The sequence below is a fragment of the Larus michahellis genome, chromosome 15 (assembly GCF_964199755.1).
Source record: "Larus michahellis chromosome 15, bLarMic1.1, whole genome shotgun sequence".
Taxonomy (NCBI): domain Eukaryota; kingdom Metazoa; phylum Chordata; class Aves; order Charadriiformes; family Laridae; genus Larus; species Larus michahellis.
Genome location: NC_133910.1, coordinates 9,787,183 through 9,802,210, shown reverse-complemented (window position 1 = coordinate 9,802,210; position 15,028 = coordinate 9,787,183). Strand labels below are relative to the sequence as shown.

Here is a 15,028-nt window from a genome sequence, read left to right as displayed (position 1 = left end):
ACATCTAACAATTTGTTAAATGCTTTAGTCTAAACACCACAAAATTTCATATTGCATGAAAATGAAATTAGATGGAAAGGATCTGAAACAAAATAGCTCTGCTGACCCTAACTCAATATCAGAGACTCACTGAGGCAAAATTTATTGTTACATTAAATAGTTATACAATGCCATAACTTCAGCACTTCCCAGAAGTAACGGTGCAGTCCCAGCGCAGACGCAGCAGTTACGCTGAGCGCTGACAAACAATCCCAGCACATTAACTCCTGCGGCACTGCAGGGCAGCCCAGCCATAATCCCCGCTCCCTAACCCCTGCCCCTGCCCGATCCGCTCCTAATGAGACACAGGAAAATGCAAGGTAACCTGCAGTTGTTAATTTCAAAGTCAGCCAGAGATCCTGTGAAACCCTCCAAATTCAATCTGTGCATAAACTAAATGATAAATACTTGTGTGCTCTACCTGCACAGTCGTGTTTTTATACCATCTTTTGGAAGCAGACTAGAGACTGCATGAGCAGGCAAGAATTTAAAAAATGTACTGTAGTGCCAGGTGCCCAGTTAAATCTAGCTATAAACCTTGCAGACAATGAAGTGAGGACTGCCAAATGAACTGCAGGCTGTGGCACCTAAAGGCAAAAAGTGAAATTTATTAATCAATTTTCCTTCCCGCTCTCATGTTTGCTTGTAAAAACGAGATTGTAAAACAATCTTATGAGACCCAAAATTCTTCCGTTTTCTGCTTTAAATGTGAAAATGTTTTTATCCTTCTGCTCCTAATTACAGCTTCTTTTTCTTTCTAAGGATGCATTTATCTCTTTCAGTAAAAAGAGCAGCAATAATATGTTGAACAACCCTGAAATAAATTTTGTCATGTAAAAAATTAATTACGCATTCCAAACCTGGTCACTGTAGTCCTCTGGGAATTGCCTCCGCACCTCAGGATCTGTAAATAATTGACAGATAATATTAATTGGCTTTGGATTAGTGAGCAAGCAGAGAATCACACATTAATATTTGATCAGAAGATGATAGCAACCCTGGCAGGGGATCCAAGGAGGGCAGCTGAGGCTGCTCTGCTGATAAGAGCAGGGAAGGACTTTTCAAGGCTCTCCTTTTACCCTCCTCCAGAAAGACAAAAACTGGATAGAAAACATACACACATAAAGCCCACGAAACCATGAATATCTGGGTGTACATACACATGCATACATACACACATCTGCATACATACATCTGTACATAAATATATATTTATATATCAATTATTGTATAAGAGATGTCCTGGTGCTACACTGAACTTTAGGCTGTTTCCTTGTGCAATCCCTTTCTGGCTGCAATTTGCCAGCTACGCTTGTCACCAGCAAATGGCTACCAAATGCGCTTAGATTTTGCCTCTAATCAGATAACTAGTTTCACCAGCTACAGACACTGCGTCGATTAACCTCCACATATGTTTTCAGTGATACCAGATTATAAATCTCTCAAAATTACTTTATGTTAATATTAAGGTATGCTCCCTAAAAACCAAAAAATATTTATCCAGAATTTGAAAGAAGTAATTAATGTAGCCCCGGAACCTCTAAGCATTTAAGACTGATGCATCGTCCTTATTCTTTTGGCTTGTCAGAATAAATAATATGGTAGTATTCCCTGGATTTAGTTAGAGATGTTCACAAAATAACAAAAAATCATGATTGAAATTATTTATATGACAATCTCTTTAAAACAGAACTCTTCAAAGTCATCCATTTTTAAAAGGAATATGGCCGAGAAGACCAGATCCCATTCTGCAAAGAATTTTTTTAATCACAAAAACCAAACCCCAAACCATACAGCACCCACAGAAGGGTTCCAGAATAAAGTGTAAGGCACAGAAAAACGAAGGGGCATCCGCTGCAGTTCCTCCCCGTGTGCCCCCCAAGGGTTCAGCTGGGCAAGCCTTGGCTCACTCAATACTCTGTCACCAGATTCTTGCCTGTCTATGCACTGTTGCCACAAATTTTGATTATTATGTAGGGAGTGACGTACACAACCTCTACTGCTGAATTACTGCTGTACTGCATTGTAGCTAAGGCTTGAGGGGAAGAAAGTAATTTTTATGACACATGCACCATACGCTGTTATTTCAGAATAGTCCCACCCCAGATTTCTCATTGGCAAAGTTTACTTCAGTAATAAATTAGTTGATTGGCAATTCAATTGCTAGCAGATGCAAACTTTTTAAGGTGTTTTCTTTTTACATTAGAAACACAGCAAGAGTGTACACGAATAAACTTTCTAGCTTAACTTTTTCTAGACAATCAGATGCTTAGTTTTAACACTTCACCATTACACGCATACAATTGTATACACAATATATCAAATTTTACACATATGTATGAGCAAACCCTTTTACATTAACACAACAAAGTAGAAGTAGAAAGCAAGGGATCACGTTCTAAAGCCTTAGTTTGAAAACTCTTAAATCTCTGTGCAGGTAAGTGTACCAAACCAAGAGTCCAAACATGCCACCAATGTGAACAGTGGTCCTTTATACACAAGTGACAACTAACAGGACAATACGGCTCCATATTTCACCAAAGCACGCACAGTATCAGTGGTAAAATGAAACTATGCAACACCTATTATGATACATATTCTTAAAAATATTTTTAAAACTAAATGCATTTGCTCTAAATACATTCCTCCATAGATAGCAATCTACATTCTCCATTCTTTAAAAATACAACAAAACAGATCAGCCATACAAAGTAATTGTGTGAGTGTGTAAGCATGTATTTTTCCTGTTTTTTTAGCATCTTGAAAGCCTTTCTGTGTTTCAGGAGCTCACTGGCATGAAGGAAGGCCTGGAGGAACCTATTGGACAGCATTTATGCAAACCCTGAAAACTCGGAGCAAGATCAGCGTCTGGAAGACGGAGGTGCATCAGGCACCTTTGCAAGATACCAAGATTCACTCGTACGCACTGATAGCTGGAAGTTATCATGGGCAAATAAATACATGCTTTTATTTGCTCAGAGGCCACCTTACATACCTTTCTCATTACAATGAAATAAAACACAACTTAAATAATAACTTAAAAATCATAGCCGAGGATTTTTTGTTACGTTCTTTTGGGTTTAATTTTAGCTTTGTCTATTTACATCAGTTTTCATTCAGGGTTTTTACTTAAATATGTTCATTCTTACAGAAAATTGAGGTTACAGAAAATTGGGATTTTCAATTGGGATTGAAAGAAAAAAGAAAAAAAAAAGAGACAACCTAAACACCCACAAAACCACAGATAATAGGACTATTGAAACAGACCTTTTAAGCAAGTCAGTAACACAAAATGGGGAGTTTCTAAACTTTTCCACAGAGTAGCTTATTGACTGTAATGTAATTTTTACTTTGCTATTATCCAATCTTTTCTATATCTCTTAACTAGTACCATTCCACTTTTACTTGTCTATTGATCTGTATCCTAACAGATAGATTATTTCCACCTCTTTAAAATCAGACAGTAAAATATACACACTACACTGCAAGGCTCAGTGAGAAGACACCAAGGAAATTTGTCGTGTGTTTGCTGTGCTGTGCAGACTTCAAGCAACTGAAATAGTTGTCTATTATAAATAAAAATTTTTTATGTCAACCAACTGTATACATTAGAAGAAACTGAATTTCATCCACAATGCGTGAAATTAACTTAATTTCATGTCCACCAATTTCAATGGAAATAACAGCAATATGTACTTAGCTGGATGAGCAAAGCACCGTGCGGAATTGCACTGGGTGTCACATGCCTGTGAAGACAATGGGACGTATCGTTTGCCTATAGTCTGCTTTTGATGACACATCTCATAACAGCATCAGAATGGCTAATTCATATAACCTGGAACCCTACAGTTAAGAAAACCACCTTTAAATTATGCCCAGCAGCCACATGCTTGCACGTCCTCATGTTTTTACAAGTACTTTATATTTAACATTGCATCAGCTCCATCACTTCAGCTTTTAAATGGTCTGGGAATTATTTACTGAATGTTCAGTATCTTTATTTGGAAAACACTACACAATGGAAAAAGAAACTACATCACATCTTATTATAGTTTTCATCACCTTATCCATTCTTCATTGTTAATCTAATGTACATTTGAAAGGTGTTTTCAACTACACTTACCTACACATATATACACAATAAAATTATATTTAAATTCTATGTGGTCATTACACGAAGTCCCACGAAGCTGGAGCACCTCCACTAAACCAAGAGGCTTTACATAAATTCATACATTTCCATAGTGGCCTCCAAGTCACCTGACTTTATGAAATACAAACATGTACAAAACAGACATTAACATTACTCCATACGGCCAGGCTCTCCCTTGAAAGGATAAGCACAAGGCCCCTAATAATCACAAAGGACACAATATCCAAGTTGTTCTGAACAGGGGAAAAAATGGTCATGCAAGCAGAGGAACAGAGGAGGGTTGTCCAACCAAGCACTGAGGACTCAGCTCTAACCAGCACCACTAGTATCAGTAAAATAGGCTTCAGCACTCGTATGAGATACTTGGGAAAGACATGAACATAACTGACTGTCAACTCTGTCTACAAGACTAAAGTAACTGGAAAACTTCAAACACTGTTACTAGCAGTAATTTGTTTTGCACACTGCATGCAAACAGAATTAGATTTAGCTCCACTGTGTCTCCAGGCAGCAAGAAAACCCTCTGCAACTCAAACCACAGTGAATGCGCTTATTCTAGGTACTTAACAGGCTTTCTAATGAAACGATGCTCACGTATTTTTCTACTTTAATACTCCACAGCAAAGTAAACACACGTAAAAAACTTTTTTCAATTTCAGGAGAGTGGAATCTATTTGCTGACATCGGAACAAGGGAAGAGACAGACTGAAACCCTGATCAACCTCTCCTACAGTCACAGCGAAGTACAGAGCTTGAAGATTTCCAGTGCCCCAGTCAGCTATAAAGTTATAAAGCATTAAAAGCTCAGCTGAGGGCAGCAAAAGGAGACACTGCAAAACAACAAGCACACAAAGCGAAAGTTAACAACAGAAAGAAAAAAAGTCACATGAATTATGGAGCTGCTTCTCAACTAAACTTTTCCCAAACCCCAAAACATGAACTCAAGTTGTGCTATAGGTTGAACTTGTATGTTGATGGTAACTTAATATCTACTGTTTATCTTTCATTACACCTGATTTTGTAGTTTCACAAAAGATTACAAGATCCACATAGTTTCTGCCTGAAGCAAGCGTTGACAAACTTCTCTGGAAAATAACCATATATTAATATTAATAGTGTGCTGAAATACAGCACCAGAAATTGTAAGTTGCAAGTGTAAAGCATAAAGTATACAAACATACCATTCCAAAATAAAGCTAAAATACACCATCTTATCTGCAATCTCCCACTCTTGTATGGGCACAAGTGCAATGAAACGCATATGTCACAATTTCAGATTAAAACTGTTGGTACTAAGAAAAAAGTCAACTTGATTTTCTTCCTAATGTTTACAGTTTAAAAAGCTCTTGGACCACTGGCACAGCATATGAATTCCTTAAGACTCATGAGTGACTCCACCGAGGTGAGAGCGGGTTCACTGCCCAGCCTGACGCCCACCGCTGCAAGCCCCATTCCCACGGATGTAGCTTCGCTCAAAGCAGCTGCTGCCTGTAAGATCCAGGTTGGCCAAAGACCGGGAGATCTACTAGCCCTTATCGCTCACAAGGCACACCTCGCTCCAGGGGGGCTCAGTTAGGAAAAACACATACAAAGTAGATCACACGGTTATTTTTGAAGCAGTTTCTTTTGCAACTATTTTAAGAGGTGGTTTTGAGGGAAACTACTGAATCAATTCTCATGTGAACAATACGTGAAGTTTTTGTTAACTGAACATATTCTTTTGAAAAAAGGTAAGAAAAGACACTGCTGTTTCTCAGTGACAGAAGAGTAAAACTTTTCTGCACTGTCACAGCAGCATTTTGATTCCTTGCCATGCATTTATAGAGTATCAACAAATGGGAAACAACCCATTGATTCCACACTAGGTGCATACAGTTTTCATTGCTAACACATTTCGTTTTCCCCTCTAGTAGCAGAGATTCTACCTCCCATCTATGCATACTGTAGAGCATTGTATTGATTACTCAACCATATTCAAGATATTATTAGTAGTAATTTAGTAAATATGTGAATGTTTCCAAGTTCTAAAACCTATTACTACCTCTCCTTACAGAATCTTGTTCAACAAAAAGCCAAATACACAAGAATATTGAAATTAGCTGTGAACTGTATAATCCCATTGTTCAATTTCATGGCATTTAAGACACTACCTTCCCCTCCTCACAAGTCTGGATGTTAATCCATGCTGTAACCTGATTTAATTTTCCAGATGACAGGATGGGAACATGCTACAATGGCATATTAGTGTAACTATGCTGCTCTTTTACTCTCTACTTTCCTTACACCATAAAGTGAAGAGTTTTGCTTTTAGAAGAGGCATGCTTAATTACTTCTAGAAATAGCACAACTCAAACCAGTCTGTATTTGAAGTGTATGGAAATTATAAAGCCAAGGAAGTTCTTCAAAAAATTATCAGAAAATACTTCCCAGATTTAACTACACAAAACCAATACATACTAACCTGTTTCTTCTGATAAATGTCAGCCAATTTAATCCATACTGGCTACAAATTATACAGATATACTATTCCCAAATTGAAAAATACAGTGAAAATTACTTCATTTATCCTCCCGAAATAAATGATTTAACTCATTAACTTCTTCAGGTCTTTATAGCCGCAACCCCTCTCAAATGAAATGGAATTCCATTCAGAGCAACTTCAATTTCAACACCCACTCCACATCACAGTACTTATGCAGCACAACCTAAAAAGTAACGTAGACTTCTTTGCAAACTTCTGCAAAGACTTCCTTGATGTCCTGTATTTAGTACAGCCAAACATGCCCCTGAACTGCTGCAGACCTGGCACGCGGGTAACATCGCAGAGTCGGGGAACGAGGGGGAGGAGAGAAAAAGGCGGGGGAGGGGGCAGTGGAGAAAATGTGGGAGAGAAAACCTATACACACACACACAAGAAGACAGACAAGAAACCTCGGAACAAGTTCTGGCAGAAAATACCCATGGAATAAAAATTATTTAAAAATTATTTTTATGCGAAGCTTTAAGACTTCAGTCTTTTCTTCTTAAACTACTGCTTATTCTAGAAGCGTATAAGTCAGAAAACAACAAAGATGTCAAAGAAAATTCTATAAGACTGTCTCACAAAGTATATTTAAAAAAACACCAAACACCACAAAAAACCAACCTGCCAGCACCACAATGCATGCAATTGAAGTTACCCCAAAACACAAGATGCACAGCAAGCTTACATAGCAGGTTCAACATTCAAAAATACAACCCGCAGGAGAATAGTATGCAATGAAACTAGTCACCTAGTCAATCACATTTCAAACAAATATTCCATTTCTAGGATACAGTCTGCATCTTTGTGACAAGTTAGGCACAAACAAGTGGACCCTGACCTATCGTTCTCGGTTACTGAAGTTTTTGTGAATGCTGTCCAATCTCCAGTTGAGTGAATCAGTGAGTACTACGTACATCAGCTGCTGTTCAAATGAGTCCATTGACATTAACGCCATAAAAAACAGACTTGCAAGTTTGCCCCTCTCTCAACAGAACATTTGGAAGGCTGCCCTGCAAGTGCCAAAAACCTCACTGATAACATGAAAATGCTCTTCACAACAGTTTAATCTAGAAAGAGAATATAAGGTTTGCAACTCACACACAAAATGCTGTTCAGAGTTCAGTAAAATTGATCCAAAAGCGGGAAACACTGAGAGCAAAGGCAACATAAAATATACATCATAGGAAACAGGAAGGAAGAGAGAAAACCAGAACAGATTAAGCAAATCACTATGATTTCCATAATTGTTTTTATATTATTAACACATCGAGAGCCAGAGGGGCAGTGAGGAGCAAAACTTTCCTAAGCAGCGTTCAACAATGTCTTATACAAAATTCCTTCCAAAATAAAGCACATTAAACTACAACTTCCCTGCCAATTTTTAAGTAAGGCTATATACAGTTCTTCAGAATAAAGAGAATAACCTTTAAAATTCAAATTATTCTGCACAACATGAAGAGGTAATAGCCCTAACAATACAAGAATGGGCAAATGTTGCCAAAGTTGCCCGTACGTTTCAGGACAGCCGAGGTGGCCGGGCTCCGACCTGACCTCGCAGCATCTCTGCGGGGCCCGCAGTCCTCCACCAGGAGCTTTATCACACATTCAGAGAAAACCTTAAATATGAGACTTTCGCTGCTTCTAGCATCCAGACCAACTTTCCATCTAAGGGGGACCTGGTTAAATTCACTTTACAATCCTGTTAAAATCTGAAGTACAGTTAAGTACAAAATAGAAACAACACTCACTTCTTGGATAAGACGACAGGGAAAACATCAGTTGCCTTTTACAGAAATAAGTGCCTACATCAGTTTCCTCTTAGCAATTCCTAATCAGTTTTTTAGTGTCACGTCAAGTTGTTGACGTGTCCAGCTTGCCATTTAAAAGGCATTTAGCACCACACAGACATTCCACAACAGAGAAGTAGTAGAGTTAAGAATGGTATTTCAAGTTTCCTCTGGCACAGTTACAACTTTAAAAGAACCTGCTCTTTTGTTTCAATACCATATGAAGAGCTCAAGTATCATGAAATAAAGAGATGCTATAGAATTTTTTAAAAATTTTAAAAAATTTTTTAAAAAGTCTACCAAAACACTGAAGTTAGCTCTGATCTAAATGTTATCACAAACATAACGACAAAAACTGGAAAGTCAGTTCAGTTTATATTTTATTCCAAATCTTTTCTGTAGTATGAAGTCAGTCATCCCTCTCCCAAGGAAGAGCATCAGCCCTTCCTTTCCACAGCGTTAATTAATAGGAGCAGATTAAGAAGGAATGGACTGAAGGAAATGCATGTGTCAGAGTCAAGATCTGATAAATGATAAGTAAAAGGAAAAGTTATGCATCAGACTAGTCAGACCCTTTTATAAGGTAACATGTTCCACCTTCAACTGCTATTATTTAGTCTCTTGGATTCTTATGTGGGATGGTCCCAGGTTTAATCAAAATTTCACCAGTTCTTTTAATGGAAGTTATAAAACAGTTGCGTTACAAGCACAGAGAGTTCAATATATGAAATACGGTTGGGGAATTACCTCTGTATTAAATCCTTAACTCCTTCTGTTTCATCCATACTAAGAAATCAGTTTAAAAAAAATCAGTTGTGTGACAGCACAGATTAATTTCTCTTCTACTAACATTCTAAACTGTAAGAATAAGGAGATGTTAGAAAAATGTAAGATGTCTTCAGTGATCAGAAAACTCAGAATTATTTATTTACAAACAACTGCAGAAAACTTTCAGTCCAGACTAATTTTTAAACTGATGATACTGATACAACTCAAGCTAGAACTGTAAAAAGGGGATGCACAGGATACAGCTAAAGCTAAAATAACAGAGATCAAAACCAGAGGACAAAGAAAGTACTTATTTCAAGTCTTGCTTGTTACATATTTCTCCCATCTTCATTTGAGGTCTTCAGATCTTTCATATGCAATGGTTAATTACTTTGGTGATACCTCAAGTCCACATTAAAGCATGGTTGATGAATCTTTTGAGTTTCCTTTACTGTGCACTTAAGGGGATATTTCTCTTCATAACCATCTGTTCTTCAACCAACCCAGAAATTTAGTATTACTGGAAATCTAAGCCAAACTCCAGGAGGCCTGCAAGAAGCAAATTTTGAATGGATTATGTTTTTCATTTTTTCTTTCCCCCTGTAATTTCAGTCAGCAAGTTATACAGCAGCTAAAACTTGCAAAAAGTACAATTGGGTAACATCCTCTTTGAAAGAAATGCCCAAGAAATACACAAAGCCTGGCTTACAAAATTAAACACAAAGTGTTTTGAAACATTTTACAGGCTACCTGGAATAATTATACAAAAGAGTTTAAACACAGAAGTTGAATAGGAATACCCACTTTAAGTAGGTTTTTTTTGTTTTTAATATTTTTTTAATTTATTTGTGTTTGAGCAGTATATTTTTTTTCTTGTAACCTTTTCACCACTCTGTAAATTTGAGAGAGATACGTTTCAACTGCTCAGGCCATGAATACTGAATTCGTTTCTCTCCTGCCTCTTTGTATTTATATTCTGAGACAGCAGAGTTGCCTGGTGACAGCCTCTTCACTTCAACAGCAGCTGGCAAGCCCTCCTTGTCCTGAAAATATGAAAAAAACAGTTAACTAATATTTCATGCTATGATTTAAATGTGACAATCTGGAAGTGCCAATACCAAACAGGGCAGGATTTACAAGAAAGACTTTTCTTAAGTCTCAGAAGCCATAAAGGAAGAAAAATAAACAGACCTTCATCACATGTAGCTAGTGTGCAGCAAAAATTAATCCAGAGTTAGTGCATCATCTAGACTTTAACAATACCAGACAAAAGTGGTGATTGTGTAAATCTGCTGAATTAACTTATATTTCCAGGATGCAAATTCTCAAGTTAGGCAAGATAAGACCAGAGCAAGCAGAATTTTGACACTTCTACAAGAAGCAGTCACCCTCTTTAATATTTACAAGACATGTATTTCAAATTGTTTATGTATGCCTATCTGCTTTCCCAAGATTACTGCTTCTGCTGAAGGTTCAAGCATATGCAGCCCAAAACAATGTTTTTGAGCTAGCTTTTTATAGCAAATATAAAAGCATTACATTTGATAAAATGAGAGTTTACAGCCAACTTATTTCATACCTAACACTGGCATATTAATAAGCACCTTCATTCAAAAAAATCCTTATTCAATTAACTTTAAGAGAAATTTTTACATAATGTCACATTTTCTACTTTCCTGTGTCAACCAGATAATTTTTAATTCTGTTTGTTGTTCTGAAGAAACCCAGGAATAACATTTTAATGTCATATTACTTTGCAGAAATACTGTATCACAAGGAACTCATGTTAAACCACGTGTCCATGGCAATCGATCAACTACATCACAAAACCTAAAGGAATTGCTAATGGAAACAAATAGTATTTTCCAACATACTGCCAGGCTTTTCATTACTAGAAAATAGTTTGAGTTTTATAAACATTTTCCAAACTGCTTTATTTTCACCATTTTTGGTTTTACTTTTAATGATATTATGGCTGTTTTAATTTGCTAATAACCTGTATTTTCCATGTATTACAGCACATTTTACAGTCATCTTTTTTTTTTTATCTCTTTCCAAAATTCACCAACCATAATAAATTCAGATAGACGTATTATTAGGCAAATACATACAAGGACTGCAAAAATATATTCATTGTTATATGGACCGTCACATTTCAGGTTTAATCTGAACTGACTCAAAAAGCATTTGGAACAAAAAGTGTTCTAGCCCACCATAAGTTCTTGAAGTGTTGTACTAAAAATGAAAAGAAAAAACAACCCTACTCTTCAGCAACTGTATAATTGCCTAAACTACACAGAGAATACCTTCTTTGTTAAACATTCAACAGTGAATACTGATTTCTAAGCCTCAAGCTATGTAACTTTATAACGTTTAAAACCCTGACCTTACTTTCATACTTTCAATATTGACAGTCTCAAACTGTTTTCAGTTTCAAAGTTATCACGTGTTACATTAGTAGAGTATCACCAGCTCCCGATGACGCTGCTCTGTGTTGTTGATCTGCACAAATATCATCTCTTATGGGATTCTTCCCACATAGCAAATACAGGATTTTAAAGGAAACAAGCTCTTCAGAATCATTTGAGGGTTTGACGGCTACAAAATTTCTATCATTGCATCTTCGCTTATTTCAGGATGCTTTAGTTATTCAAATGGCATTGAAACAGAAAAAATGGATTCTATCACAGATGAAATTGTGAAACAGGAAACTGAAAATCCCATTCTTAATTCTACTCTTTTCTTTAGTGAAGATGTTAACTTAAATAATTTTTGGAATGTATAGTGAAATATATCCTATCTATCATACAATGAATCTGATTCAGATATGGTTCATTATCAATAAACGACAGCCAAACCTAGCTACCATTTGTGGGGAGACATTATTATGAAGAGTAACACTACGGTGGTCGTTTCTACAAAAGTAGAACATCCGTAGAGCTTCATGCTTTTTGCATTTACAACTACAGAAATATATGGTATCAAATGATCCTAACTGACCAATAGTTTCAATGGTCACCAACTCAGGACTCCTAAATTTTAAGATTTTACATATAAGATAGCAATAATTATTTTGCTGATAGACTTCAGAACTTAGCCTTGTACCCTTCAGTACTTGATTTCACCTTTTCTGTTTCAGCTTGACCTGCATAACATGCCAACCTCAACTTATCAGCCACATTACCACTGTCCATCTATCAAAATAGCAATGAAGATTCATTAGGGACAGTAAGCTGGAAGCAAGTTAAAAAAAGTAAAATCAGAGGGTGGTCACAGTGAGTCTACTCTAAGGCAGCAGCATCACCAAGGCCTTGTGAAAGTCTACAAACTGGAGCAGGAAGAAGAAAAGCATTCAATATACTTTCCTACACTCTCCTGCAAAAAGTCTCTGTGGAGTCAGATGTGTTGATGACAGAAGTTGAACTTCTTGAACAGTATTCAAAACCTGGGGTCGGGGGGCTGGGGGAGAGGTCCTAACGTGGAAAAATACACCTCATCCAGTTAAGGACCGTGAGACGAAATAAAAAGAAAATCACTGGGTGTTCAGTTACTCAGAATGACTTCTCTCTTTTGGAGTAAAGTTCATTAACTGGACAGCATCAAGCACTGCAAGAGAATTGTGGGCCTACTCACATGTGCAGCATTGACCTATTTCATATCTGCAATGCTTTCAGCTACTATTAACAAAGGTCACTTTATGCCATGTGTGAAGCTATAATAAAAAGGCGGCCTCTGAGAAAGTAAGTTTAGCACATTCAAAGCAATACTAAGCTTGAAGAATAATTTGTTTTATGTAAAGAGGAGCTTTCCAATATTCAGTGCAACTAGACAGGAAATCTATCACATCACTAAAAAGTTTTTAAAACATTTTTGTTACTGTAGAAAAGGCAAGGGTATCAAAAGGATTTTTAACTGCAAAATGGAAATACACTAAGAACATTTTAAGATATTTGATACTTCCAAAATGTATGATAGCACACATCTGTCTATGCTCCTCAAATCATGGACTAGTCTTGTTCTGAGAAGGAACATTTATATCTGTTTATTAGCCAGCCCTGGAAATCAGGTGTATATAAAACTAGCAGTTTCACCGATTTCCTTTCTCTTTTCCTTGCCCAGTTTTATTACACAAAACTCCCAACTACACTTTCAGACTTCTTCAAGAGCACTGCCAATTCTTTTCAATCTGTCCGTTCTCAGCAGATTTGCTGAAAAGAACTTTTTTCTTCACTACCAACTCCAAAGGTAATCTAAAAATGCAACTTTAATCCACTTGCACAATTTTTCTCCACAGGTTGATTCACAAGGTGCTGAAGTGCAGCTGGTCACCAACTCCCATTGTGCTGACATGCAAATCTATTGAGGATGACTAAGGAAACGAGAGGCATAGCTTGTTATGGCCAGCTGGCAGCACAAATGTGTCTCCAGTACCTGCACATCATCACTGATTTGCAAGAACATCTAATATCACACAGAATAGGAAGGAAAACTGTGTCCCACAGACAGCGAGTCCTCAGAAGTAACTTCTCCAAGTAACTGAGAAAGCTGATGGGATGGTGCTTGGTAGAAACACCCCTGATAGCTGCAGCTGCACTCGTGCTGCTGCACACCATCACATGCTGGGCACTGATAAGCAGCATGACAAGGGGAAGCAGGTTTCAACAAATCTTAAAAACTAGAAAGAAGCTCAGAGCTGTAGCTGCTTTTATCACAGACAAGCACACCTTGAGGAGTGGATGCTCTTTTCTCATCATCTCATACCATGTCTAATTGGGCTTCCAAGCTCTCTGCTCCCTGGCTGCTTTTGCCAGTTCTGAATTCATACCACCTTGGAATTCTCGTGATTAGAGTACAAAGTATCAACAGGTCATTTCTAAAAACTCTCCTTCCCATTAAACTCTCTTATTTGCCCTATAGCAAATCGTCCATTTTGGAATTTAGAAATCAACAGCATTTACACTAATTTACTTGTTGAAAGGTAAACACATATCACTAGTTGTAATATCAGAACACTAACACTTCACATCATAATTGTCCCAGAGCCTCTACTGCCTTTTCTAAAATGATCTAGATGGAGAGAATTTTGTTGTTAGCTTTTTATACAAGCATACATATTTAATTTTAAAACATGAAAGATTAAATTAGAAGTTACACACACAAACACAACTCCTTTTAAAAGAAGGCTCAAAACACTGTATTTACATCTGCAAGTACTCACTTTATTACTACAACCTTTATAACAGAGCTTAGGTTTGCTTCAAACAAAACAGGGTTCTCAGCGATAGAAGCACAAGAAAAAGCCCTGCATACAGTTAGTCTACAAAGAATTAACTGGATTAATTAGCAAGGGATTTGAGAAGCAGCTTGGAGCTAGAAAACCAAAACACTAAATTGTTTAAATACTTTGGCAATGGATCAAGGTTTCTAAGCAGCCCTATGTTCCATTCTCTCTTTTTTTTTTCTCTCGGTGTTTTAACACATTTAACCTGACGAGGTACTTTTTCATGAGATATGAATGACACTGTCAAAATACCAAAAAAGAAGATGTGAATTAAAAAATGCCACAAGCTGTTAGCAATTCTGCCAGCATGTATGAGCCCAGGCAACATTAATTAAAAATCAATAGCTTAGGACATAAATAGCTCTTATCTCTGTTATAGTATATCTCTAACATAACTCTTTATTAAAGAAAAAAATAGCCAATGTCTATGCTATTATACCGACTGAATTGACCACAACAAAGCAAACGCAATAAGG

The 15,028-nt window shown here is 37.0% G+C and overlaps 1 protein-coding gene across 10 annotated transcripts in view; it reads right to left on the bottom strand.

The window, feature by feature from the left end:
* Window positions 1-15,028, bottom strand: part of DENND1A (DENN domain containing 1A) — a 206,363-nt gene that overhangs the window by 169,778 nt on the left and 21,557 nt on the right. For all 10 annotated transcript variants that reach the window (XM_074608948.1, XM_074608937.1, XM_074608947.1 and 7 more), the window contains exon 3: window positions 900-943. In XM_074608948.1, coding sequence (XP_074465049.1) covers window positions 900-943 — 44 coding nt within the window. The remainder of the gene's footprint in view (window positions 1-899; window positions 944-15,028) is intronic.